The sequence below is a fragment of the Myotis daubentonii genome, chromosome 16 (genome assembly GCF_963259705.1).
Source record: "Myotis daubentonii chromosome 16, mMyoDau2.1, whole genome shotgun sequence".
Taxonomy (NCBI): domain Eukaryota; kingdom Metazoa; phylum Chordata; class Mammalia; order Chiroptera; family Vespertilionidae; genus Myotis; species Myotis daubentonii.
Window position 1 is genome coordinate 54,750,619 of NC_081855.1, and position 27,411 is coordinate 54,778,029.

At 60.4% G+C, this 27,411-nt stretch overlaps 3 protein-coding genes and 1 non-coding gene across 11 annotated transcripts; 3 read left to right on the plus strand and 1 right to left on the minus strand.

The window, feature by feature from the left end:
- Positions 1 to 1,140: 1,140 nt before the first annotated feature.
- Positions 1,141 to 3,751, plus strand: GALR2 (galanin receptor 2). Its single transcript, XM_059671298.1, has 2 exons — positions 1,141 to 1,651; positions 2,853 to 3,751. The coding sequence occupies exons 1-2, from the start codon at positions 1,284 to 1,286 to the stop codon at positions 3,646 to 3,648; spliced, it is 1,164 nt and encodes a 387-aa protein (XP_059527281.1). The 5' UTR covers positions 1,141 to 1,283; the 3' UTR covers positions 3,649 to 3,751.
- Positions 3,752 to 4,221: 470 nt separating this feature from the next.
- Positions 4,222 to 8,101, plus strand: ZACN (zinc activated ion channel). Its single transcript, XM_059671696.1, has 9 exons — positions 4,222 to 4,318; positions 4,995 to 5,096; positions 5,176 to 5,300; positions 5,440 to 5,484; positions 5,611 to 5,717; positions 5,947 to 6,116; positions 6,789 to 6,913; positions 7,037 to 7,532; positions 7,914 to 8,101. Exons 1-9 carry the CDS (start codon positions 4,222 to 4,224, stop codon positions 8,099 to 8,101), a joined length of 1,455 nt encoding a protein of 484 aa, XP_059527679.1.
- An 896-nt stretch (positions 8,102 to 8,997) lies between these two features.
- On the minus strand, positions 8,998 to 24,313 carry EXOC7 (exocyst complex component 7). Of its 8 annotated transcripts, XM_059671300.1 has the most exons (21): positions 24,157 to 24,313; positions 23,910 to 23,975; positions 22,449 to 22,633; positions 21,859 to 21,964; positions 19,494 to 19,716; positions 18,705 to 18,872; positions 16,087 to 16,179; positions 15,163 to 15,231; positions 14,086 to 14,231; positions 13,694 to 13,846; positions 13,448 to 13,546; positions 13,086 to 13,148; positions 12,779 to 12,845; positions 12,019 to 12,057; positions 11,281 to 11,346; positions 10,866 to 10,986; positions 10,563 to 10,658; positions 9,782 to 9,845; positions 9,545 to 9,586; positions 9,298 to 9,431; positions 8,998 to 9,172 (listed from the first exon to the last, which is right to left on the minus strand). In XM_059671300.1, exons 1-21 carry the CDS (start codon positions 24,214 to 24,216, stop codon positions 9,070 to 9,072), a joined length of 2,163 nt encoding a protein of 720 aa, XP_059527283.1. In that variant the 5' UTR covers positions 24,217 to 24,313; the 3' UTR covers positions 8,998 to 9,069. The 8 variants fall into 8 exon arrangements, with proteins under 8 accessions (XP_059527283.1, XP_059527286.1, XP_059527285.1 ...); XM_059671303.1 differs by lacking the exon at positions 16,087 to 16,179; XM_059671302.1 differs by lacking the exon at positions 15,163 to 15,231.
- Positions 21,350 to 21,453, plus strand: LOC132219422 (U6 spliceosomal RNA). Its single transcript, XR_009449436.1, has one exon. It is a non-coding gene; the product is annotated as a U6 spliceosomal RNA (small nuclear RNA).
- Positions 24,314 to 27,411: the final 3,098 nt, after the last annotated feature.

Here is a 27,411-nt window from a genome sequence, read left to right on the forward strand (position 1 = left end):
CACACCCAGAGAACGGGGTGGGGGGTGGGGGGCCTGAATTCTATAGAAACAGTAATAGCTCCATGTCACAAATTCTTGATGACTGACTGATATGTCAAAATTAAAAACAAACACCTAAGTTTTATTGCAGCTTAAACGCCCTCCTAGCCATCTGGGCAAAGGCCGCTGGTACATGGAACTGTGCTGCTTTATATATTTATTTAAATATATTTTTATTGATTTCTGAGAGAAAGGGAGAGGGAGAAACATCATTGATGAGAAAGAATCATTGAATGGCTGCCTCCTGCATGGCCCCGCCCACTGGGGATCAGCCTGCAACCTAGGCATGTGCCTTGACCAGGAATAGAACTGTGACTTCCTGGTTCATAGGTTGATGCTCAACCAGTGTGCCACACGGGCCAGCTCTGCTACTTTATATTGAAGTTTTCCCTGTTTGGATGCCTGACTGGGGTCAGAAGAAAGAGAAGAATCTGATCCATTCAGATTGATCCACTGGCCTCGGGGCTCTCAGACACATCTCATTCTCACCAGAGCCCTCTGCGAAGGTATTTTCCCATTTTACAGCTGAGGACACCGAGGGATCGCGCCAAGGACGGAGGCTGACACACAGGAGATGCTCAGTAAATCCTGTTTTTGGATTGAAGTGGAGGGAGAAACGTTCAATTAGCAGATCCCTCATCCCCACCGAGGCTCTGTGGGGCCTCTGAGCTCTGGGTGAGGGTCGGTGGGAAGAGGCGTGGAGTACCCCGCAGGGCAGTCCCACGCGCCAACTCCTGAAACCCGGGGGCCCCCCATCTGCCTCCGCCGCTTGTCACCTCCCCACCACCCCCTCTGAGCACCCGCCTCTTCCGAGGAGCCCCCAGTGCGGGGAGGTTCGGCGCCCCCACCAGGCTCCAGGGAAGCACAGGCGCCGCGCACACAGGTCCCGGCAGCGCCACACACACACACACACACACACACACGCCCCTGCGATCGTTCCCTCCCTCCAGTGTTTGCAGGGAGGTCAGTTCGCCGCTCAGCCCGGCACAGCCCGGACCCCGAGGACGCCAGAGGGCCCTGCGCCCCGGGGCTGCGCTGTCGGTGCCTCCGCAGGACCCGCCAGGGCCACTCGGCAGCCCACCCCGTCAGCGGCTCGCTCCTCCCCCTGGTCCCGCGCCCCTGGCTCCGGCTCCAGCCGCGGCGAAGCTCACTCGCCTGCAGCCCCGGGAGGGAGCCGCCGGAGCTGCGCTCGCCCGGACTCAGACGGCTGCGGGCGCCCGGGGAGCCTCGGGTTCGGCCGCACCATGAATGACTCGGGGGGCCCTGGGGCCGAGGACGCGAGCCAGGCGGGCGGCGGGGGCAGCTGGCAGCCCGAGGCGGTCATCGTGCCCACGCTCTTCGCGCTCATCTTCCTCGTGGGCACCGTGGGCAACAGCCTGGTGCTGGCCGTGCTGCTCCGCAGCGGCCGGGCGGTCAGCACCACCAACCTGTTCATCCTCAACCTGGGCGTGGCCGACCTGAGCTTCATCGTGTGCTGCGTGCCCTTCCAGGCCACCATCTACACCCTGGACGGCTGGGTGTTCGGCTCCCTGCTCTGCAAGGCCGTGCACTTCCTCATCTTCCTCACCATGCACGCCAGCAGCTTCACGCTGGCCGCCGTCTCGCTGGACAGGTCAGCGCGCCCCTGGCCCCCCAGGGCCGGCCACTGCGCAGGGGCGGGACTCGAGGGTCAAGGAAAGGGACAGAGAGTAGAAAAGGACTCCACCACTCAGAGGAGCCGGGAGGGAGGGAAAGACAGGCAGGCAGGCGTGCTGGCGAGAGAGGAGTAATTAGGGGAGGTGGGGGGGGCTGCAGTGTCCCCCTATCAGCTGCGCCCTTGGCGCTGCAGCCTGGAGACCTCAGCTCTCCAGCGCCACCGGCAGTCAGCAAAGCGCAGCGTTTGGGGTACAGCGCGTTCCCCCCCCCCCCCCCCGAGCTTGGTCTCGCTTGAGGCTCAATGACCCCGTGAGATTGGGGTGGGCGGGGTGACTGTGCCCACTGCACAGACGAGGGAGGTCGCGGGGTTCAGAGTCGCCCATCCAGTACTTGTGTGCGGGAAGCCAGCGCTCATGGCGTCAAACTCAGCCTCGAAGCCACGGTTTGCTCGACGCCCTGGACTCTGGCACTGGACTTTGGAATTTGGGTCCTTCGTGGGGGCCCATGCCACGTCCGAGGTCCCCTGGCTTGGTCCCACCCCTTCTGCACTCCACCTCCAGGGCCAAGTCAAGGGCAGGGAGAGGAACGCGCAGAACTCGCCCGCCCCCTAAGCCAGAGCTTGGAGGACACCTGGGGAGGAAAGGCGGGTCTGACCACGGTCTCTCCCCGCTCCCCTTGGTCCCCACGTGCTGCCCCTCTCCCCTGGGAAAGGAGCGAGGTGAGCCCGCCTTCTACACGCGCCTCCCAGTTCCCCTCACGCCTCCCAGTTCCACACGGGCCTCCCAGTTCCACTGAGCGCGGAGTGTCGGTTCCGGAGCGCTGGTGCGGCCCAAGGCGCGTCCGCTTCCCGAAGGAGATTGCTTGCCTGACTCCCCAGGCTGTCTCCTCAGGCGCCTGCCTGCGCCCACCTCCCCGGGCATCGTCACTGGTGGGTCGCAGCCTCCCGGTGCCCCCCAGCCGGTTCCGACTCCACCCGGGTAGTAGCCCCGGAGAGAGCAGATGAGTGGCCTCTACGTGCGCCTTTCCTGCTGCTGGGTCGCCCTGGGTGGGTGTGCGCTGTGACCGTGCACTGAGGACCGTCCTGGAGAGCGGGTGTAGGGCCCGAGGTGCAAAGGTCCTGGGCTGAAGGCGCAAATCCGCTCGCTCGGCTGACATCTCCCTTCCCCGCTGACCCGCAGGTACCTGGCCATCCGCTACCCGCTGCGCTCCCGCGAACTGCGCACGCCTCGCAACGCGCTGGGGGCCATCGGGCTCATCTGGGGGCTGTCGTTGCTCTTCTCGGGGCCCTACCTGAGTTACTACCGCCAGTCGAGGCTGGCCAACCTGACCGTGTGCCACCCGGCGTGGAGCGCGCCCCGACGCCGCGCCATGGACCTCTGCACCTTCGTCTTCAGCTACTTGCTGCCCTTGCTGGTGCTCGGCCTGACCTACGCGCGCACGCTGCGCTCCCTCTGGCGCGCGGTCGACCCCGGGGCTGCGGGCTCGGGCGCCCGGCGCGCCAAGCGCAAGGTGACGCGCATGATCGTCGTGGTGGCCGCGCTCTTCGGCCTCTGCTGGCTGCCCCACCACGCGCTCCTCCTCTGCGTGTGGTTCGGCCGCTTTCCCCTCACGCGCGCCACCTACGCGCTGCGCATCCTCTCGCACCTGGTCTCCTACGCCAACTCCTGCGTCAACCCCATCGTCTATGCGCTGGTCTCCAAGCACTTCCGCAAGGGATTCCGCCAGATCTGCGCCGGGCTGCTGCGCCGCGCCCCGCGCCGGACCTCGGGCCGCCGGTGCGTGGCGGCGCCGGGCCCCCGCGGGGGCAGCGTGCTGGAGCGCGAGTCCACGGACCTGACGCACGTAAGCGAGGCGGCCGGGCCGTCCGCCCCTGCGCCGGCGCCTCCCGGGGCCCCGGCCTCGTGCCAGGTCCCGGGTCCGTCCTGGCGGGACCAAAAGGTCCCCCACGGCAGCCTGACAGTTAATGAGACTTAGCGGGGACGCTCGTGTGTGAAAGGACTGGAGTCGGAGGTCGGGGGGATGGTGGATGGTTTCGTCTGTTAATAAAATGCGCAAACCGTTTCACGTGCCTGCCGCGCTGTGTCGTGAGGGTCTGCGGTGAGATCTCTGGGACTTCACAGGGGAACTTGGGCTGATGGGGTGCGAGTGCGCGCGCTCAGGACAGCGGAGCTGAAACTCGGCGTAGGAATGCGCGAGGCTGGGGAGCCCGGGCCAGGCGAAGGCTCTTTGCACGCGGCCACCTGGAAATGCCGGGTGCCAACAGATCTGCAAACCCGCCGCCGCCCCCGATGCGTGTGGCACCGACAGGCAGGTTCCAGCCGTGGGCCCGTTTGAAATGAATAAAACTGAAAAAAAAAAAAGACCGTACCCTTTTATGTAATGATGTTTACTTTGAATTTATATTAGTTCACACAAACACTCCATCCATGCTTTTGTTCCGGCCCTCCAGTCCAGTTTAAGAACCCATTGTGGCCCTCCAGTCAAAAAGTTTGCCCACCCCTGGTACTAAGCACTCGATACAGTGGGTCGGTGACGGACGCAGACACTATGTTCCTAGTAGCGTTCGTGCGCCGCGTGTGGCGGGGCCTCGGCTGCTCCCAGCTCCCTGGGGCCCTTTCAGAAGCCCTATCGGTGCCTACAGACTGTAAGCCTTGGGGTGTCCGCCCCCCTCCCCGAGTGCAGCTCTCTGGGACCAGGTCTCCAACAGCTCAGGTTCTCCTTTGGGAAAGAAAAGCCGCGCCCCACCCCGCGGGTCCTGTTCCTGGGCCACACCGGCGGCCCTGAGGCACTGCTGCCTGGCGCAGGCTGAGAATCTGGTGCGAACTTTGCTCTTGAACTAGCCCCCACCTGACCCTGGGTCCCCCCCTCTCCCCCGAGTCCTTGAGCCAAGGCTTTTCACATGAAGTCGGTCCCTCTCCAAGGTGTGCCCATCTCACAGCGTTGAGTGCAGGGCACTTGGACAAGGGCGTGTTTTTAGCCAGGCGGGCCCCCACTGCGGAAAGGCACCTGCCTAGGCTGGAAGGACCGAGGCCGGGTGGGGCTGGGGGCGGCTCTGTGCTGGCCGTGAACTGGCAACCGGTTCCAGGTGGTGGAGGTGGGGCGGGACAGACAGCGAAGCCCAGGCAGGTGCAGGGTGGGCAGGGCTTGGTCCTGGGCTTTGTCTCGGGGTGTTTGCAGAACCCAGGGTGGGGTGGGGGTGCCGAGCTCAAGGCTCCAGGGTCATTGCACAGAGCAGCTGCTTTGACCGACTGCGCCGTCCCCCAGAGAAGTGCCTGAAGCAGAGGTTGGCGTGGCCGCTGCTGCCCCACCTCCCCCTGCAGCCCCACTGATGGCTCTGCGGCTCCTGCTCCAGCTCGCCCTGCTCGGACTTGGCACCACCAGGCCCTTGGTCCGGGGCCGCAGCTTCCACGCACCAGCGGTTGGTAGGTGAAAGCTGTAAGGTCGTGAGCTTTGGAATTTGGGCCCCAACGCACCCAGGTGACCTCGACCTCCATCCCTCAGCCTGGCCATCTTTCTTCAACCTCAACTCACCCCTGGAAGTTCATGAAACCATCCAGATTCCCAGCAACGGGAGCGCGCCCCTGCGCGTGGATGTGCAGGTGTTCGTGACAAACGTGTTCAACGTGGTGAGTGTCCCCCGGCCCAGGAGGGGCGGGACCCCATGCTGAGCGGGAAGGGAGGGACCCCGTCCCTGGAGTGCTGTGCCCTCCTGCCCGGTTGTGTCATGTAGCAGCCCACCCTCAGGTGACGTGCTGCTCTCCCCAGGACATCCTTCGGTACACGGTGTCCTCCGTGCTGCTGCTCCGGCTGGTGAGAGCCCCCTGGGGGGTGGGGCAGAGCCCGCTCTGAGTCCAGCTCAGAAGTACCGTCTCCATCAACCTGCCAAGCCGAGAGGCACGTACACCCGGAGCCTTAGTGGGGTCCTTGTGTCCCCAGTCCTGGCTGGACACGCGCCTGGCCTGGAACGCGAGTGTGCACCCACGGCACGCGCTTACACTGCCCTGGGACTCACTGTGGACACCGGAACTCACTATCCAGGAGGCGTGAGTTCTCGTCCCAGGAGCCACTGCATGTCCCTGTCTCCCCCCCCCCCCCAGGCCTTCAGTGAATGGCCTCTCCCGGTGGTCCTGGCAGAGCACTGGCACGCCTCGCCTCCACTGCCCCGTGTTCCCCCTCCCTCTGGGGACCCTGAGGGCAGGGCATGGCAGCTGGGCATATGCCCGTCTCCCCCTGCAGAGGGGGTGGGTCTCTGGCTGTGGTCTTTCCCCGCAGGCTCTGGGTGGACTGGCAGGACCAGACCCCACAGGCCCAAGTGGACCAAGATGGCCACGTCGAGCTCTATCTGGCCCTCACCACGGAGACCAACTGTGACTTCGAGCTCCTCCACTTCCCCAGAGACCAGAGCAACTGCACCCTCAGCTTCTACGCCCTCAGCAACACGGGTGCTGACCAGCTGGGCGGGATGGAGAGCGGGCTGTGTGCACACCCATCTGCCCGGGGCTCAGGGAGCCGGACCCACCCAGGAGCAGAGCGTGCTCCTCACCCTGCACCTCCCACCCAGACAGCAGCCCGGCCCCACTGCAGTCTCCTCCCTCCACCTCAGCCAGCAAAGCAATTGCCCTCAACAGCCGGGCCAAATGCAGCGGCCAGGCCGCTGGTGCCCGCTCAGGTTGCTGCGGCCTCACCCCTGGAGACATCCTGAAGGTGTAGCCACCCAGGCAATACCCCACACACCCACCGGGTGGTGTCTAGCTTGGCAGAAGGCCCACCCTTCCCTTACACCCTAGTATTTCAGATGTGAGATGAGACACTGGTCGATGAGTCCACAATGGCGCCCCCTCCATGCAGTGGTGCAAAGTGCATTTATTTTTACAATGGAAATGAGTCTGAGTCTGAAAAAGCCCTTCCTCTAGCTGGAGAAGACTGGGGGTGGGGGGGGGGGAGATAAGGCTGGGAAAGCCCTTGCATGGGCCACTGTCACAGCCAAGTCTGCCCAGCGGCCATCAGAAGTCTCCATCACCGCTGGGCACCAGCTTGCCCCTGCCCCTGCCCCCAGGAGATGGGGGGGGGCAGTGGTATTTCTCAGCTCACTGCTCTCTCCCACCCTCCCCCAGTGATGGAGTTGGAGTTCCAGGCCCACGTGGTGAACGAGATCGTGAGTGTCAAGAGGGAGTATGTACTTCGGGATTTGAAAACCCAGGTCCCGCCCAGGCAGCTGGTGCCCTGCTTCCAGGTGAAGGTGAGTCGGCAGGTGGCCGACGAGGGCAGCAAGGGCATGAAGGATGCGGAGCCAGAGGCATGACAGCCTTCTGTTGCCCACCCCTGCACACCCCCCGAGGAAGCCCCAACCTTTCCCTTCCAGCTGCACCTACAGAACACAGCACTGAAGGCCATCCTGGCCCTGTTGGTCCCCGGGGAGGCGCTGCTGTTGGCTGACATGTGTGGGGGGCTGCTGCCCCTGCGGGCCCCGGAGCGCATGGCCTACAAGGTGACCCTGCTGCTGGGCTACCTCGTCTTCCACTCCTCCCTGGTGCAGGTCCTGCCCAGCTCCTCCTCCTGCAACCCACTGCTCAGTAAGCCCTGTGCCCTCCCCTGGCCCCGGGCAGGGCCACACTGCCCAGCCTTTCCCTCTGCTCAGCTCCGAGCCCTGGAGGCACAGGCCTGGCCCCTGACTTGGCCCCGCCCCTCCCCAGTTCACTACTTCACCATCCAGCTGCTGCTGCTCTTCGTCAGCACCGTGGAGACAGTGCTGTTGGCGGGGCTCCTGGCCCGGGACCGCCTCAGGGCCAAGCGCAGCCCTGGCCCAGCCCCGAGAGGGGAGCAGCAAGCTCACGAGGAGGCAGGGCCGAATCCTGAAGGTGGGTGAGGAAGGAAGCTGGTTCGCTGGCAGAGTTGGCAAGCTGCACCCCTGGGGGTGGGGCGAGGGGTCGCTGGGCTGGAGGGCCCTGGCCCTCACTCTGCTGGCCTGTCCCTGAGCTTTACCACGGCCCTGGGAGCAGCAGGTCTGAGCAGGGAGCGAGGTGAGCCTCCCCGAGGCCTGGTGACCGCTCCACGAGGTGACCCTGTGCCTTGGGAGCCTCTGCACAAGGCTTTCACCTCAAGGCGGCCTGCAGGGGGCCAGCCCCCGGCCACTAGCTGGGAACCCATGGGAGGGAGAAACCCGCTGCCAGTGCCTGGGCTCCTGCTCCGGGAGAGGGGGAGCCCTGGAGTGCAGCTCCTGCCCCTGCCTCTCCCCACAGAGGCCCCCGGAGGCGCGGGGTCATGGAGGAGCTGGGCCGAGGCTGCCGACCACACCTTCTTCCTGCTCTACGTGGCAGGGGTGGTGTGCAGCCAGCTCATCTTCATCGGACTCTGGATGTGGGCGACGTGCAAATCTGACCCAGCCCCTGGCGAGGCCGTTCCCCACGGGGGGCAGCCGAGGCCATAACAGGGCAGGGCCGGCGCTGCCGGCCTGGGGTGGGCCCTGCAGGGTCTCTGGAGACAGGGAGGGAGGCCAACTCTTCCCTAAGCCTGGAGGCCCCAGGCTCTCCCTTCTGTTAGCACACAAGCAACGAGTGTGAAATAAACCCATCACCCAAGTGCAACAGTGCCCCCCAAGGGTCTGCTTTCATTGAGCTCAGCTGTTCGCTCTTGTCCTGTGTAGGTGGGGCCCCCACTCCACGCCTGAACTTCTCACCAGTGGCCACCAGTCACCCAGCCCCGCCCCCACACCTGCACCTTCTGTGACTCCAGCTGCTTGGCCTGGGCCAGGATTCAGGGCCCCGAGGGTCAGGCCGCCTGGGGTGGTCAGGACTCCTGAGGTGCTGAGGTGTGCTGGACCCCAGGACTGGGGAGAGCGCCTCCTGGGGGCAGAACACCCAGCCCTCGGGATGTGGGCAATGGGGCATGTGTTGTCGGCACGGACCCTGAGCAGGTGAATCTTGCTGGGTTTTGCCCTCTGTGGCCATGTGGCCTGTGCCTCTCCACCCACATGCCTGAGCTGAAGGGGGCGCGTTCCCCCCAGCTGTGAACTGGGCTGGCGGGGGTGGTTCTGCCTCCTGCTCGTGCTCACAGGCAGCTTGGGCGAGGCCTTTGTCTTCCCCTCTGTCCCTTCCCGTCCTGAAGCCCTCACGTGGCCCCTGCAGGCTGTGGTCTGTGGTCGGGACACAAACCCCAGGTGCGCAGGAAGCCCGGTGCAGGGCCGTGCTGGTTTGGTGGGGAATGGGGGTGGGAGGGAGAGGGCGCGGGGAGAGGCACAAACCAGGACTCAAGGGCCCAGGGCCAGGCTCCGGCCCAGGCAGTGAAGAAACGTCCCTGTCCCAAAGGACACCACACTCCCCTGGCCCAGAGGCAGGTTAACACGGTTTATGTGTCCACACCGCGCTGCCTGGTGCCGCCGGGCGGGGAGCGCGCAGCTCAGGCCGAGGTGTCAAAGAGGCGGTCGATCATGTCGCCCACCTGCTCCACGTGGTACTTGATGTACTTCTCAGGGTTCTTGGTGAAGGGCACGCTGCCGTACCTGCCAGGCACTGAGGTCAGCAGGGCGGCCTCCCTCCTCCCCCGCTCCGCCGCAGTCTAAGGCCTTCCCGTGGGGTGTCCCTGAGGCAGAGCACTGAGCCGGGGGGGGGGGGGGGGGGGGCTCACCTGTGCAGAAAGGCCCCGTAGGTCTCCTTGACGATGTGCTTCTGAGCTTGGCGGATCTTGTCGCGCTGCTCCGTGTCGGGGATTGCCCAGGCCTTCTGGATCTTGCACAATTCTTCCAGGCCGTCATTGAAGCCCTGCCGCCAGCGAGATGGGGAGAGAAGGGACCCGGAGACAAATGTTTGGGGGTGTCGCTCCAGCAGCAGCAGCAGCAGCAGTGGAGGGGACGGGATCCCGACTCAGGACTCACCTTAAACCGCTCCTTGATCACCTGCCGCTCCTTGTCCCGGAGCTGGGGGCCGAGACAGCTCTCCTCAGAGAGAGGCGCCTGCCCCGCCCCTCCCCCAGCGCCCTCCCCCAGCCCGCTTGCTGCTCCGAGGGCCACAGGCACCCCCTGCTCTCACCCCACAGGGACTCCTCTCCCAGCGACATGACAAACAGGGTGACACCTGTCAGACACCCTTCCCAGCCCAGGCCCTCAGCCCACCTTGACTCCCGGCTGGAACACAGGTAGATTCTTCTCAGTGATGTAGTCGGTCACCTTTAACCAGCTGCCAGGGAGAGAAAGCAGAGGGGCGGCTCAGGCAGCTGCTGCTTCCTGGGGCTGGTTTGCTTTGTGTTTTATTTTTATCTCTTCATCTACTGGGCCGTATGGGGAGGGCAGGACTCCATCTGGGTCACAACTAAGCAAAACACAACTGAGGTTTCTCCTCGGGAATAAAGTGTTCGAGATGCTCGCTTTTAAAACTTACAGGAAACAGCAGTCAATACACTGAGCGAATACTAGTACTACCACCTCCGCTGCACGCAAGTGAAGACGGAGAAGCAGGGGAGGAGGGAAGGAGGCAGAGCAGACACTGGGAAAGGAGAGGAAGACGCCTCCCGGGGAAGGACAGAGGGAGACACACCCGCAGCAGAGGAGGGAGCTCTGCAGAGCGAGCGCAGCCAAGGCCAAGGGCTCGTGCAGCCTGCTCTTCGCTTGGGCCAAACATCGCCCACTTTGATGTCAGCCCCTCAACTACGCTTAGCTTCACCCTCGCAAGCAGACTGTTCTCTGCCCTCTGAGGCCCCCTAGGGAGCCAGCAGGGGGGGGGCTCCCATCGCCACCCCCTGAATTTGACTATAACACAAGAGAGGATTGGGGTCCACAGGGCAACAGTTCCCCGTTACTGACCCCACTCCGACTGGGCCCAGTGTCCTGAGACTGAGAAGGGAGCGCGAGTGGTGGGTACAGACAGGGGTGGGGTGAGCGGAGGGCAGCCTCGCACCTGCGCTGGTAGGTCTGGATCTGCTGCTCGATGTGCTCCCGGTAGGAGCGCTCGGCAGTCTTCTGGGTCACAGCCACCAGCTGGATCAGCTCCGATCTGGGGGGGGGGGGGGGGGGGGGGCAGAGTAGAGGGGACAGGATTGGTTGTGGGCCTGGGCAGCAGCACCAGGGGGCCTGCCCTTCCCACCCCACCTTCACGAGCTCTAAGAAGGCAGCACACACGCCCCTGGTCCTGGGGCCGCGAGGAGTAAAGCCCTGCTTTCCCACTGGGCACACGGAGGGCACGCCAGCCCCGAGCACCTACTTCTCCAGGGCCTTGAGGATGTAGTTGTAGTTGTTGTGCAGGAAGATGGCGCTCAGAGCTGGGTCCTCATACACCTTGGACTTGCTCAGCAAGTTCAGCTGCAGGTTCCCCAGGACTTTACCTGCACAGGGACCGATGTGGCCACGCCCACATGGCAGTGTGACCAAACGACCCCATCCCAGGCCCCACAAACCAAGTCCTACCTGTCACTCCTGTCCCTCCCCGACTCCAGGCGCCACAAGCCTCAGGAGCCCTTTGCCCAGCCCCCTCCGCCCCTGAACCAGAGGTTAGGTTATTCCAAGGGTTGGGGCTCAGGAGCGAGGGGGGGGCGGGGGGATGGGAATAGCAGGAGAGCACAAGATGGAGGCGGAGCTAAGCAGGGATGGGGCGGTGCTGCTGCCGGCTGCAGACTCACAGATGTAGGTGCTCAGGAGGCGCCTGCTGAACTCGGAGCTGTAGCTGGTGGCTGAGGAGCTGGTCTCTGAGAGAGAGAAGTCCTGCTATGGCCGCGGCGGCAGCCTGGACCCTCTCTGGCCTCCCCTCAGCCCCAGGGGCAGCGGAGGGCAGGTGGGGGGGGGGGCTCTGCGCCTCCTTCCTCTGGCTGCTGGGACAGAGGGAGCTGGCGCAGAGCTGGTGTCCGCGGGCTCAGCTCCCGCCCGCTGCATGGAGCGCTGCCTCGGACTCTTTCTGGAGCCCAGGGCCAGCCCCTCTGTGCTCCAGGGTGGCCCAGGGTCAGCAGGAAGGCCGGCAGGACCTCCAACGCCCGCCCCCTGCTGGTGGCATCCAGGCCCACCTACCCCATCTGTCAGGATGGGAGTCAGAATAGGCTCCATGGCTTCCCCCTTCCCTACATCCCACCTCCTCTACGGTGCCCTGCTGTACAGAGGGGACCTGCCTACACAGAGCGAGGGCCAAGGTGGGGCGCGGGTGGGCAGGCAGGAGCTGGGCTGGGCTGGAGGGTGTCCCAGTAACCTCAGAGACAGAAAGTGGCCGTGAGGGAGCTGGGAGAGCGGGAAGCACCCTGAAGGGACCATGTGCCCTCTGACCCCCACTCCCCAACAGGTGCTGAGTCTGCCAGGGGCCTCTGTCCCCAGGGAACCTCACTCCCGGGGCTTCCAGAGGGAGGATGGGGCTGCAGAGCCCCGCCGCTTACCTCGGGGGTCTAAAGGAATATTGTATGTATCCCCAAGAACTACGGAGTGAAAAGCAGTGCGACAGGGGAAGGAGGAGACAAAGACGGGAGAAAGATGCAAAGTGCAAAGTCAGGTTAGAAACAGCTGTGTCCTCCCATCAAGCAGACCGCTCCCCATGACAGCCAGGACAGCCAGCGGGACACACCCAAGCCAGACCCGCGGGGACCAGGGAGCACACAGGAAAGTGGAGGCCTGAGAGCCACAGGCCGAGGCTGCCCCTGGCTCTGTGCCCTCAGATGGAGGAGCAAGGGGGCCCGGGGCCCAGACATGCCGGGCTGGGTCTCAGTGCTTGCAACGGCTGGAAATGCGTGTACCCTCCTGTGCCAACCTCAGGAAGATACCGGGCTGCCCCTGAGATGCCAGCCTCCCAGTGTCCACTGAGTGAGACTCATTGGGGGGACAGGCGAGCACAGAGAAGGGGGAGGAATCTGGACGGAGGGCGGGGCAGAAGAGTGCCCTCCAGAGGGAGCCTAGGGGCAGAGGTCGGGCGGGAAGGGCAGTCAAACCCGCTCTCCTGGCGCTCAGCCCCGAGGGCCCGGCTCAGGGTCCTGCCACAGGCCACAGGGCACAGGCCACAGGCCACGTCGCCACCCCACTGCACAGGCTGCAGGCAATCTCCACCAGAGGCGGCAGTGCCGCTGGGGGCCTAACCCCACATCTCCAGGCAAGAGGGAGAAGGGGGGCACGGGGCTGGGGGCCCCGCTGGGAGGGGCCAAGTACCTTGGGAGGCCAGCATGGCACCTGCCGTCTCCTGGAAGTCCAGCAGCTGCTGCAGGAAAAGGATGGCCTGTGTGGGGAAGGGGCCAGGAGGTCAAGGCAGGACCAGAGGCCAGGTCCCTCCCACCGCACACCCTGTGTGACAGGGCACGTCCAGGGCCCGGGGCTGCCGAGTGAAAACGGTGGCTGCAAACTCTGATCCCACTTTGGGTTTGGGCTTCGAGGGCAGGCCGGGCCTGCTGAGGGTGCTCAGCACTTCGAGGTTCTGGTGAGGCCCCCCCTCACCCCCCGGGTCCCGGGCAGCACGTACGTTGCTGGTGAGCTCGTGCACGGTGCCGTCCTTGGGCATGTTGTACTCCTTGTCCGGGTCATTCTGTGGAAACAGCCACTCCCTGGAAGAGCTCCCAAGGAGGCCCCACCTCACCCAAGCCCCTCAGCCTGCTCCTGGCGCCACCTCTTGGCAGACAGGTGTCAGGACACCCTTAAGGCACAAAGGGGAGCAAGATGCACAGGCCAGAAAACAAGGGCGGGGGCAGGTGCCTCAGGCCTGGAGCCCCCAGAGAGGGAGGCGATGGGTGCTGACAGGAGTCATCCCTCCGGCAGACCCGACCCGCTCGGAGCCTGCCCCCTGCCCACAGCCAGGCGGCCCTGCAGTGGTTGAAGGGTGATCACCTTGATGTTGTCGGCGAAGTCCTCCAGCGCTTTGGCACCAACGGTCTCCATGGAGGTGATGAGGCCGGGCAGCTTGTTCTTGGTGCTGGCGGCTGTCCCCTGAGCGGCACAGAGCGGCACAGCTGCCACTGTCCCCGCCGCCAGTGGGCGTGCAGCCCCTTCCTTCCAGCTGCTCCCCTGCCCTCCCCCAGGGGATGCCTCTGTCACCCTCCTCCCCACGCCGCAAGCGCCTCGCCGACCGCGTACCTGGAGCACCTGGTCGAACTCGGGCTTGGTCTGCTTGAGGTGCCGCAGGATGGGGAAGACGGCGAGCACTGCCGAGAAGTCGTGTCTGACGATGGCCTTCCGGGCGGCGGACACGATGTTCTCCCCCTCGAGCATCAGCCCCTCCAGGGCATCCTGCGGGTGAGGACTCGGCTGAGGGGCCAGAGGCGAGAGCTGGCTCCCGGGGACGGTGAGGGTGCCCGGAGGGGTGAGGGGAGGCAGCGCGCTTCTGATGGGAGGTGCCGACCAGACACACCGCCAGGACAGAGGCCCAGGACGCGGGGGAGGAGGTGGCTGTAGTGGAGGCTACAGACACAGGCCCGGCCCGGCTGCGGTGACAGCTCTGTAAGGCCCCGGCCCGGGCGGGGCAGCACCTGGATCAGGGAGTCGAAGGTCTTCTTCTGATGGTGCTCAGGGATGACCTCCACCAGCAGCTGGTACTCGCTCTGCGCCAGCTTGACGAAGGCGCTGACGCAGTGAATGTAGGCGTCGGTCTCCACATCCAGCATGTCGTCTCTCCCTGCGGGACAGCGGTGCGCTGAGCTGCTGGGCTGGGGACAGCCCTCTCCCTGCTGCGGGGTGAGGGTCTCCCCAGCTCCCGGCCGGGGTCCAGACTGGCCGCAGACGGGGAGGAGGGAGACTGTGCGGGCAGAGAGCTGAGGACGCCAGCAGGCCCCACGGGCTGAAGGGGAAATGGCTGGGTCCAGCCTTTGTCCTGGCTTCACTCTGAGCTCTGCCACGGGCGGGATTTATGGCCGAGTGCCAGGTGCAGGTGTGGGCGACAGATAAAGGGGAAGAGGAGGATCCCTAAATGGACTCCCTGGAGAGGGGATGGCCTTAGGATTGAGGAGTCCGGATTGTACGGAAAGAGGGCAGCTGGGGGACAGGTGGCAGTGTCCACCAAGGAGACAGCCATCTCAGAAAACGCTGGGCCTACGAGGGCGGTGGCCAGCCCAGCCAGGCTTCCGGAACCTGTAGGAAGGCCGTGGGCGCCGGCCTATGAGGCCAGCTGGCCCAGGGTTAAAGTTTAAGAGGTAGCGTGAGCCCCAGAGAGGGAGGGCTCCTTGGCTATCAGCTGCCCCAGGAGGAGACTGGATCCCACGGCTGGAGGCTGGGGCAGGGGACCTAGTGCTATGCGCCCAGGGACGGGCTCCTGGGAGTCAGAGCTGTTGGTGAAGCCGGTGTCGGGCTCCCTGCCCTCCAGGGAGCCACCTCCCGTCTCTGCCCGCCATCCAAGGAGCAGCCACTTCTCCCCTTGGCCCGGCCCTGAGAGCCGGGTGCACACTCCCAGCTGGAGGGCGGCAAGGAGACCTCGTGCCCGAAGGATAGCGAGATGGAAGGAGAGAGCGACAGGTCTGGCCCATCCTCTGGGCCCTCTGGTGGCTGCTGGGAAGGCAGCGGCGGCTGCCCGCGGCTGGGCTGGGCTGGGCTGGGCTGGGCTGCGTACTCACCGGCCAGCGGCCCGTGCTTGTCGTTCAGGGCCTCGGACAGGTGCTTAACTCGGGAATCATGCTGGTGACCTAGCGAGACGTCAGCCGCACAAACACAAGCAGCGTTTATCCAGGGGCCGGGCGGGCTGGCCTCGGGGACCGGGAAGAAGCCCTCGATCTCCGGAGGGTGTGAGGGGGTGTCGGGGAGGGGCATTGGAGGGGCTCTGAGCCCCTCCTCTGCCGCGGGCCACCCTGGGAACAGCCGTTTCAAGCCTGACTTGCAGCGCCCGGACCAAGCCCGGAGTCCAAGAGAAAGCCGCGAGGCCAAGGAGAGTTGAGGGGCTTCTGGCAGCCGTGGAGCGGCTGGTGCCTGGCCCCAGGGGGTGATCTTGCCGGACATGGGGAGACCCAGTTAGAGAACTGTCACTGCGAGGCACTGGGGACAGCCTCCTTCTCGTCCCCAGCTCATTCTTAGGGAGGAGGGCCAGGTCCTCCAGGGGCGGGGGGGCTATTCTCCTGACATGAGAAAGGGATGTGCCGACCTGCTGCCTGTCCCCTTGCTGCACCCCCTCCCCCCTTATAAAGTTGGGGTGACCAGGAGGCCTAGGCCAGCTTGGTCCTGCCACGCTGATCTCAGCATGAAAGGGCTGCCCACGGCCAAGAACTCTCTCTGAGTTCAAACAGGAGACAAGGACAGAGACAGGGAGGGGAGGGGGAGGGGAGCCCCAGGGAGGGCAGAGCTGCCATCAGCCAGACAGGACCAGGCCAAGGCCACGAAACCTGTCCCTGCGCCAGCTGGAGCGAGTGGCACAGGGACGGGCAGCCCCACCCGTCCCCTCTCAGGGTTCCCCCCGAGGCCCTCCTGGGGCTGGAGGCTCTGCCCTGCCGTGGGAGTGAACACACGACGGAGGAGGAGGGAACGGGAGAGGAACACGGGGTGATTACCTTCCAGAGGAATGAGGTTAGAGCCCCCCTTTTTCCCATCTAGACCATGCTGGGAATACTGTTTCAGAAGGTTCTGAGCCTTACGGATCGTCCCTGTCACCAGAGCCACACAGAGAGGAGATAAGAAGACCTGGGAAACGAGTGAGAGAAAACAGCAGCGGCCCTCCACGCCCAGCCCACGCCCAGCCCCCCGACAGTGAGCACGCCCAGTCCCGCCTCCCCCAGCAGACCTTCCCCAGGCCGCCGGGGACCCAGCAGATGGAGACGAAGGGGTGGACACATTCCCCGGGGCCTCCCGTCCTGCTGCTGACCCTCTGTCTGGCCTGAGCTCATTGGAGGGGTGCGTGGAGGGTGAAGGAGAAGTGGCGGGCGAAGGTCCACCAAGAGGAGCCCCAGGAAAAAGGACCCCCGAAACCCAAACAGGCTTGGGCTCTCACACCCGGAGTTACGACCCAGGACAGAGCGCGGGCACCTGGAGGCTGGGAGGCCTGCGCCCCGCGGAGTGCCAGGCACAGCTCTCTGGGCATGCTCAGTGTTGGCAAGTAGTCAAACAGCAGTCAGAAAGCAGCATGGGAGCTGGCGAGACGGGAAGGAGCCCCCGGGAGGGCAGTGCCAGGACGAAGGCTGGAGGCCTGGGGGCAGCCTGGCCCACACACCGAGGTTACCCAAACCACAAAGCGACTGCAAAAGCTCAAGGGCGAGAGGGGCCAACAGAGCCTCACAGAGAGCCGGGAGGCCAGTAGGAAAGGGCGCATGCTCTTGGCACGGGGGGAACAACAGTTAGTGTCACAGTCAAAACAACAAAAACAAACTGCAGCATCCGCAGCCGTGGGTCAGCCACTCGGACTAGACACCGCAGGGCGGAGCGTGGGAAATAAACCAGCACCTCACACAGCGAGCGCCGCCGCCTGCACGGGCCTCCGCCCTGAGCCGCAGCCCATCCCCTGCCTCGTGCCCGAGGAGTGCAGGTGAAAAAAGGCAGGGCCCGGGGCTCATTTCGTCCTGTTCGCACCACGCCACCATTAGCCGCAAAAACACGCGGCCCCGGCTCCGCATCTGTCTCCCTGTGCAGTGAGCGGCGCTAAGGAGCACCTCAGGTTCTGTCCCGCAGCCGAGCGGGAGCCCAGCCCGCACAGGGCATGGGTGTGAAGCGGGGCTGCTTGTTGGCAGCTGCCAAGACCATCAGGCACCCAACTGCCATGGACAGCGCTGAGGCTGGCACTTCATGGCCACCTACCTTCTCCCTGCTCCTCTCCCCCCGCCAGAACTGATGAACCAGGCCCGGTTCCCTCGTCCCGACACCAGTCCTGAGCCCACCAGCTCCGGACAACCCTCGAACCCCCACAGGAGCATGGGGCCTCCCAGCGAGTTTCCCTCTTGGGTCGACAAGCCAAGGAGGAATTCAGTCCACGGTGAGCCCTCCTCCCGGAAGGCCCTGTCCAGCTGCCCTGTCCCTGCATGGCCGGCCAGCACCCCAGGACGGAGCACATCGGATCCCAGGGCCTCCCGGGGCCGTCAGAGAAGAGAGGACGGGAACTGAGCACAGACCGCTGGCCCAGGCGGCCTCCCAGACACAGCCCTGCTCAGCACAGGCCCAGAGCGGACAGGCGGCCCGCCTGCAGCAGCCGCAGCCTCAGCCAAGCCCGCCGGCCCAGTGGAGTCACGGATTTTCTGGGGGGCGGCCGGGGCACCCACTCTGGAGGGGAGAAGGCAGTGCCTTCCTTCCAGGCCCCCCACCTTCCCTAACGCTCTCCTGGCTGTGCCCCCAGGGCAGCGTCTGCTCTGCCACGTTTCCAAACCCTAAGGAGTGCGAACAGACACCCTCAGAGGGGCAGGGCAGGCAGGGCCGGACAGAGGAGGGGGAGCTCTACACCCAGCCTCTCCCCGGGGCGGGTCCCGCAGGCCACCCCTGGGTCCCTCAGGCCACCCCTGGGTCCCTCAGGCCACCCCTGGGGCAGTGCCTGCAGCTTGAACCCAGGCCTGCCAAGCTGTGGGTGCACACGGGACACTGTTTACTTGCACAGACTGTGGGGACATGATGCAGGGACAAGGATGTGAGCTGTTCACCCAGAACACCACAACCCACGGCCCAGGCCTCTCGCCCTCAGCACCCTCCCGCTACGGCCCGCCACAAGGCAGGAACTCGCAGTGCGGCCTGAAAGCCGGGCGCGCTTCCTCCGCGAGGGCTGACTGTGAAAGTATAAAGTCTCCCACCCACTTCTCAGCCATGTGCCACTTCCAGCCGCCCTGGCTCGCTGGGAGGTGAAGGCTGCCCTGTCCCATCCCCCGAGCTTGGCTGTCGCAGCCTGGCCTCCTGGCGGGACAACAGGGGAGGAGCAGGGGCCCAGCAAGGGGTTCTGCCCTGGCTGCACCCCATTCCCCTGCCTCTCCACATCCCTGACGCCCCTCCCTCCTCCAAAGACATGGATGCAGCCCCCAGACCCTGCTGAGCAGCAGGAAGAGACCCTGGGTGGGGCCTTGCTGGGGGGCAGACACTGGCTTTCTGTCCTGTCTGCCTGCAGCTGGAGGGGCCGACGCTGCTAACCCCAGGGTGGCCAAAAGCAATGCAGGTCCCACCGCCTCTGGCTGGTGCTTAAAGGGCCGGGGCGGGGACTCACCTGGCCGCTTGATGGGCTTCTTGGTGGGCGTATCTTTCCTCTTGTTGGGGATGGCGGGGGAGTAGGGAACCCCAGAGGCAGAGCTGTTCTTCCGGAAATGCTCCTTCAGGCCCTTGATGGAGCGGTCCAGCTGGCTGGAGCGGATCTGGTAGTAGACGTTCATGAAATCTGAGGAGAGACGAGGCGATGGGCCTGTGGCAGCCGGCCCCGGCCTTTCCCCTAGACCAGCTCCGCGGGGCGGCAGTGCGCCCACTATTTCTACTTGCTAACCCCTTCTAGCACCTCCTCGGGCTCGCAGCCACCCATGGGGCCTTGCCCCGAATCAGGCAAAGTCTTTAAAGGGAAAGTATCCCCCAACAGAACTGACGATTTTTTTTAAGTTCTGAAGCTAAGTATTCTCAGATAAAAAACATAAAGATTAGGTAAGGAGTCAAAGGATGTGAGTAATTTATAGGAGGCACAGAGACAACAAATGTCAGTGAATGAAAAAAACACTTATCTTTAGCCATTACAAAATGATTTTATTAAATTTTATTGATTTGAGAGAGAGAAGCATAGATGTGAGACAGAAACATCGATTAGTTGCCTCCTGTACGCACCCTGACTGGGGATTGAACCCACTACCTAGGTATGTGCTCTGACTGGGAATCGACCCCACAACCTTTTGGTGTACGAGACGACACTCCAACCCACTGAGCCACCCGGCCATGGCTAAACTTTTTATTTAAAAAAAAAATTGCCCCTCCCCCTGGGCCTGCCCTGCTGTTGGCCCTCCGGCCGGCCCCTCACCTTGGTTGTGGCCGAATTCCACCAGCCAGCGGGAGATGCGGATCACGTCCAGGAGCACGCCCTCCGGCAGGTGCTCCAGCGGCACCTCCTCCTGGATCTCCAGCTCCTCCTCCCCACTGATCAGATCCAGGATGAGCACCGGGGAGACCACCTTACTGTGCCGAGTCATCAGGCTGCGGAACTCCGACTCCAGGGACTCCTTCCCCCGCTCGAACAGCAGCTTCTGCAGGGGCGAGGGGAGAGGGAGGAGGGCCCACTGCGGTGGCAGCATTCGGCTGGCCCGCCCCTCCCCGCCTCTGCCTGCACTTCCTTGAACCCAGAGAAGAAAGGCAGGAGGCCTTCCTTGGTCCTTCCTTCGCTCAGGTTCTCGCTAACTGGATGCTCACAGGTGAAACCCAGGGCGGTATAAGCAGATGCTGCATGAACACTGGCTGATCACCTTCTCACTGCACGACCAGTCTGTCTTCTTGTTAGAAAAGGGTTTGCAAGGAAAGAACTAGAGCAGTGATGGCGAACCTATGACACGCTGTCAGAGGTGACACGCGAACTCATTTTTTTGGATGATTTTTCTTTGTTAAATGGCATTTAAATATATAAAATAAATATCAAAAATATAAGTCTTTGTTTTACTATGATTGCAAATATCAAAAAATTTCTATATGTGACGTGGCACCAGAGTTAAGTTAGGGTTTTTCAAAATGCTGACACGCCGAGCTCAAAAGGTTCGCCATCACTGAACTAGATCAACTGAACTGTCACATTAAAAGCTTTTGTGCTGTAAATGATACCATCAAAAAAAGTAAAAAAAAACCCCACAGAATGAAATTATTTGCAAATCATATATCTGATAAAGGACAGGTATCCAGAACACATAAGAGAATTGGAAACATGTTCATACAAAATCATGAAATACATCAGACAGAGAAAGACAAATACCGTATGGTTTCACTTGTATGTGAGATCTAAAAAACAAAATAAACAAACGAAACAGAAATAGACGCTCAGGTGCAGGGAACAAATTGGTGGTCGCCAGATGGGAGGGGAGTTGGAGGGATAGATGGAAAAGGTTAGGGATTACCCAGTACAAATTGGTGTTTATTCAAACAGTCCCAGGGATGTAAAATACAGCATCGAGAATACAATTAATAACATTGTAATAACTGTGTATGGTGTCAAGTAGGTACTAGACTTATAAGGGTGATCACTTCATAAGGAACATATGTGTCTACTCATTACACTTAAAACTAATAAGATTGCATGTCAACTGTAATATAAAAATAATTTTTTTTTAATATTTTTTTATTGATTTTCTACAGAGAAGAAGGGAGAGAGATAGAGTCAGAAACATCGATGAGAGAGAAACATCGACCAGCTGAATCTTGCACGCCCCCTAGTGGAGATGTGCCCGCAACCAAGGTACATGCCCTTGACCGGAATCGAACCTGGGACCCTTGAGTTCGAGGACGATGCTCTATCCACTGAGCCAAATAAAAATAGTAAGATTGATAAGTTTTATATTATGTACTTTTTACCACAATAAGAAAACCCCAAATGCATTTGTAAAAATCAAATGTTAAATTTATATTATTGCCCTGACTGGTTTGGCTCAGTGGATAGAGCATTGGCCTGCGGACTCAAGGGTCCCAGGTTCGATTCCAGTCAAGGGCATGCACCTTGGTTGCGGGCACATCCCCAGTAGGGGGCGTGCAGGGGGCAGCTGATGGATGTTTCTCTCTCATAGATGTTTCTAGCTCTCTATCCCTCTCCCTTCCTCTCTGTAAAAAATCAATAAAATATATTTAAAAAATTTTTATATTGTATAAGTAATTTATAAACTTGTTAAGTTATGCAAATGCAATAAAAATGTATGTCTGGTGTTCGCTTTGGCAGCTTACAGAGAAGATTAGCATGCCCCCCTCACAAGGATGACACACAAATTCATGAAGCTTTCCATATTAAAAAAAAAAAAAAAGTGTCTGTAGCCCTAGACGGTTGGCTCAGTGGACAGAGCATCGACCTGCAGACTGAAAGGTCCCGGGTTCGATTCCGGTCAAGGGCACATGCCCAGGTTGCAGGCTGGATCCCCAGTGTGGGGCATGCAGGAGGCAACTGATCAATGAGTCTCATCATTGATGTTTCTATCTCCCTCTTCCTCTCCCTTCCTCTCTGAAATCAATAAAAACATTTTTTTTTAAATGTATATCTGTGATTCCTGAGGTAGAGTACTTCAGGACCACAGTATGTGTACTATATTAGTACTACGTTTATTCCACTACATTCTCCTTTAAGCTGGTTCAGTCTCTCAGGAGACCAGGGCAGGGACTGACGGCCCCACACCTCCCCCCTTACCCTGCTGGCCCCTTACCACTTTGTTGAGCTCTGGGCTGTCTGGGCTGTTGTCCTGGAAATACTCCACAGCCTTCTGAATCTTGGCCATGCTTCCCAGGTACTCGTCCAGCCTCCCTGTGGGGCTGGGAAGGAACAGAGCTGTGTCAGGCCGAAACCGGTTTGGCTCAGTGGATAGAGCGTCAGCCTGCGGACTAAAAGGTCCCAGGTTCGATTCCGGTCAAGGGCATGTGCCTGGGTTGTGGGCACATCCCCAGTGGGGGATGTGCAGGAGGCAGCTGATCGATGTTTCTCTCTCATGGATGTTTCTAGCTCTCTATCTCTCTCCCTTCCTCTCTGTAAAAAATCAGTAAAATATATTAAAAAAAAAAAAAAAAAGCTGTGTCAGCCTGGCTGGATGGAAGAGGAAGAGCAGGACCCATGTGGAAGGGGGAAGAAGAGAATTAATACCGGGGACTCCAGGCTCAAATATATTCTACCCCCTTCCCCTTCTACGCCGCTGGTCCAGGAGGCATCAAGAATGTCAACAATAAATTAACAAAAAATAAAAGAAAAAGTCAATTAAAAACAAAACACAATGAAAGGAGTGTGACCCCTGGCCCAGCTCACCCCTCCCGGATGGCCTTCTCGGTGTCGCTGGCCACATGGTAGTAGCTGATGACGTGGTCGAGGCAGGACAGAGTCTTCTCCACGTTCTCCTGCAGCCGCTGCAGGTTCTCCGTCTGCTTGTGCACGGGGATGATGGAGTTCTCCAGCTTCATCAGGCGGCTCTCAAAGGACGACAGGATGGACACCTGGGGGGACACGTGCTCTCAGGCTCCCAGGCACCCCCAGGTCTCTGGCCTTCGCTGCCTTTTCTCTGGTTTTCTAGACAATGAGCTCCACGAGGGAAGGGCCGGGGGTGCAGCTGTGCACCGTGTCCTCAGCACATAGGAGGTGCTCCAAACACACTGGATGAAATTTTATTCGAAGGCAAGGCAAGCAACAAAGGACCTTCCCCCAAGATAAGCACCCCGGGTGGTTTCCCTTCCACCCTTTGAAGCCAGATCTCAATGTCTGGTCTTTCTGAGGCTTTCCTAGACCGAACAGGGCGTAGCTGCATATGGAGTCGCCTCAAATGCATCGTTGGCACTTGCAAAAGCCTCTCTCGCTAAGGGCGAATCGCACCACATAAGGACTAGGACAGCGGTCAGCCAACTCATTAGTCAACAGAGCCAAACAGCAACAGGACAACGATTGAAATTTCTTTTGAGAGCCAAATTTTTTAAACTTAAACTATATAGGTAGGTACATTGTTATTAACTTAATGAGGGTATTCCTAAGGCTTAGGAAGAGCCACACTCAAGGGGCCAAAGAGCCGCATGTGGCTCTCGAGCCGCAGTTTGCCGACCACGGTACTAGGACTCCATGACTGTGTTACTCCATGCATACACCAAGCTTGTACCTCCTCAACCTGTGCTTTACAGTCCCCTCTAGAAATAAACCTCATATTTGTGGAGCGCCTACTGTATACCAGGTGCTGTGCAAGATGGGTCCCCATGGATTGGCTCCTATGACCTTCACAGCCACAGGGGGAGGGTGGCATTGTCCCTGTCTTATCATATGAGTTAACTGAGGCTCAGAGTTACCTGCCAGGAGCCACACACAAACAAGTGGAGGGTGAGGACTAGATCCCGGATCTGTCCGATTTCAGAGTTCATCCTACCCCAGACCCCTGGGGGAGGGAGATGGCTGAGTCTTGTCTGCCCTCAGCAGCCTCAGAAGTGCCACCCCTGCCCTCCGCCCGACCCCGGTCCACCCAAGTCAGCCTCACTGCGTTTGCAGGAGACGAAGGGGGGGCGTGGAGAGACCAAGCCCAGGCCAGCGGGGCAGCAGGCGGACCAGGGGAAGGCGACGAGGTAAGGGACACGCCCGCCACATTGCTGCCGGAGAACCCACCCAATACCATTCCTACCCAGGCCAGAACCCCAGGCCTTCCGGACCGGACCGGACCGGACCGGACCCGCCAGGCCGCCGAGCTCTCCTGCGGGGTCTGAGGCCTGCAGCCCCTCCCAGCTGAGGGTTACTCACCATGTTCCTGGTGAGCTGGTCGCTCTTCTCCAGGCTGTCTCGGATGAAGGACAGCGTCTCCTCCTCCTGGGGGCGCGGAGGGAAGGCATCACCAGAAGCCGCGGCTGCCGATCACCGCGGCCCGGCCCGCGGCCTCGCCCCGAGCCCAGCTCCTGGCAGCGAGTGCCCCTCTGCCCCCCGCCTCCTTCCAGAGGGGATGCCCGGGCCTCGGCGCCTTCCCTCCCCGCCGCCCCCGCCCGGGTCTCACCTGCTTCAGCTTGTCCTCGATTTCCCGCCGCCGGGCGGACGCCTCCTGCGGGGGAATCATCCTTGCGGCCCGGCGCCGCTTCCCTCTCCAGTGTTTTGTGTCTGCGTGCGTCCCTCCCCGGCCGCCGTCCCCGTTACACCCACTTCCGCCCCTAGTCCCGCCCCGAGCGCGCTGGTGGGGCCATGTTGGGAGTGGCAGGCGGAAGTGCTCCGCGGGGCCCGGAAACGGGCTGGGGACGCAGCCATCTTGGGTGTGGCCAAGGGCGGCCCCGCGGACAGGCGGGGAGAGCCGCGCTCAGCACTTCCCTTCCCTGAACCACACCCCGCCCACAGTGGACGCTCAGAAAAGTATATCGCTAGCATCCTGCTTTGTATGTATAGGGAAGGCACCCCTTTATGGTTGTAAACAAATACTGTCTTTTTTTGCCCCAAATCTTTATTGTTGAAAGTATAACTTATGGGGGGGCAGGAGGTAGGGGGGTAAGAGATCAACTAAAGGACTTGTATGCATGCATATAAGCATAACCAATGGACATAAGACACTGGGGGATAGGGGAGGCTAGGGGACTGTCTAGGGCGGGGGGATAAAATGGACACATATGTAATACCCTTTGTAATACTTTAAGCAATAATAATAATAAAAAAAAGAAAGTATAACTTATGTCCCCCTTTTCCCTCAATTGACCCCTTTTAGCCCGCCCCCGCCCCTATGGTCTGTGTCTATGGGTTATGCACACATGCATACAATGAACAGATACTTTCAACTTTATACAATCTCATTGCATTTTAAAAAAATATATATTTTATTGATTTTTTTACAGAGAGGAAGGGAAAGGGATAGAGAGTTAGAAACATCCATGAGAGAGACATCGATTAGTGCCTCCTGCACACCCTCCACTGGGGATGTGCCCGCAACCAAGTACATGCCCTTGGCCGGAATCGAACCTGGGACCCTTCAGTCGCAGGCCGGCGCTCTAGCCACTGAGCCAAACGGGTCAGGGCTGTGTGTGCTTTTCTGCATTTTCTCAAATTTCCCGCACCAAGTGTAATTTGGGAGCCAGCTGCGATGTAGTCAGAGCCCTGTTTGCCATCGCTGTCACCCGTTCCCCTCCCCATCTTGGCTAATCCTCGCGGCAAGCTTCCGGGTGGGGCACGGCGCTGTGTCCCGGCAGCAGCGGAGGAAGCGGACTCAGCGGGTCGCTGCCTCAGTCAACGCAGCTGCGGGGACGTCTGCTCCCGCCCTCCTCCCAGGCTCAGGACGTGGGTTTGTTGCTCTGCAAAGCTGCCAATCTGATGGTCAGGAAAAGCCACTGTGGCCCTAACCGGTTCGGCTCAGTGGATGGAACGTCGGCCTGCAGACTGAAGGGTCCCAGGTCCCATTCTGGTCAGGGGCGTGTACCTGGGTTGCGGGCACATCCCAGGTCGGGAGTGTGCAGGAGGCAGCTGATCAATGTTTCTAGCTCTCTATCCCTCTCCCTTCCTCTCTGTAAAAAATCAATAAAATATATTTTTAAAAAAGAAAAGCCACTGTGGAAAGCAGGTTATTTTTATGACCACCATAGCTAAAAAAAAAAAAAAAAAAGTGGACAGAATGAAAAGATGAATTTAACTTCATGCTCAGCCCAGTGTGAGGCGTGTAGGGGAGACACTGATGCAGTAATTCCCCGCGAGACTCGGCACAAGCTGCTTCCGCAAAGGAGCAAGCGGTGGTTCAACTGCAGGTGCGGAGCCTTGGTTTTCCTTCGTCACCTTGTGCAGGGCACCAGGGTGCCCACCATAGCCGAGCTCCCCTCTGCGGCTGAGGCTCCCTTTCCAGAGGGAAGGAGGGAGCGGGGAGGAACAGTGCTCCTTCTTTGGTAACTTCCTAATTCCAGGCTTTGTGCTTTTCCCCGTGTACCAAGGGTAACATCCCTCCAGATTCATGTTTCCTGGCGGCCCCGGCCATACTGGAAATGTGCATGCTACGACTCAACAACCACAGCAGGGTCTGCTCCCTGGGATTACACATTTAAAGATGAGAGATGGCCCTAACCGGTTTGGCTCAGTGGATAGAGTGTCAGCCTATGGACTGAAGGGTCCCAGGTTCGATTCTGGTCAAGGGCATGTACCTTGGTTGCCAGCACATCCCCAGTAGGGGGTGTGCAGGAGGCAGCTGATCAATGTTTCTCTCATCTATGTTTCTAACTCTCTATCCCTCGCCCTCCCTCTCTGTAAAAAGTCAATAAAATATATTTTTAAAAAATAAAGATGAGAGATGCATTGCAAAAAAGGAAAACATTTTCAGAGTACAAGGGATGCTTAAGTTTCTCTAGTTTCTAGACTGTGAGCTTAAGTCCCCTCTCTATTGCTAACACCTCTAAGAAAACAAATTTTCCCTTTTTTGGTAATGATAAAAAAAAATAGATTCTTTTTTGTTTCATTTAGAAACCACCAACCATCAACAATGCCATCTGACAGTGGTCAGAGGAGTGTTTTTTTCTTCTTGAAACCCTTTTATATATAAAATGAAAGGAGGCCTAGGAGCAGACAGCTGTTGCGCGCTTTCTTACGGAAGAGAGAGCGAAGGAAGCTTCTAGTGTGCTTCCAGCCGCGTGTGGGGTCAAACCCGCAATTTTTGAAAATTTTCTCAATTTTCAGAGAGAAAGGGAGAGGGAGAGGGAGACACATCGAAGATGAAAAAAACACACAAAACATCGATGAGAATCATTGAGCGGCTGCCTCCTGCACGCCCCCTACTGGGGATCCAGCACACAACCCAGGCATGTGCCCTGACCTAGAACTGAACCGTGACCTCCTGGTTCAGAGGTCAATGCTCAACCACTGAGCCGCACTGGCCAGGCTACATATTGATTTCAGAGCAAGGGAGAGAGAGAGAGAGAGAGACATTATGAGAGAGAAACATTGATCGGCTGCCTCCCACACGTGTAACTTCGGCATGTGTCTTGACCAGAAATCGAACCCGCCACCTTTATAGTGTACGGGACCATGCTCCAATCAACCGAGCCACACCGGCCAAAGCTACCATTTGGCTTTAAAACTATGTTTTAAAATTCAATGTAATTCTATCCAAACTGCAAAGAAGGTACATATGCCCTCCTCTGCCTTGACCCCCAGGCGGTTACTCTGTCTCAGAAGGAACCACAGTTATAACTTTCTGGATGGAGTTATACAAACCCAGGCATATTATACACAGAATAACCTTCTCTCTCTCTCTCTCTCTCTCTCTCTCTCTCTCTCTCTCTCTCTCTCTCTCTTC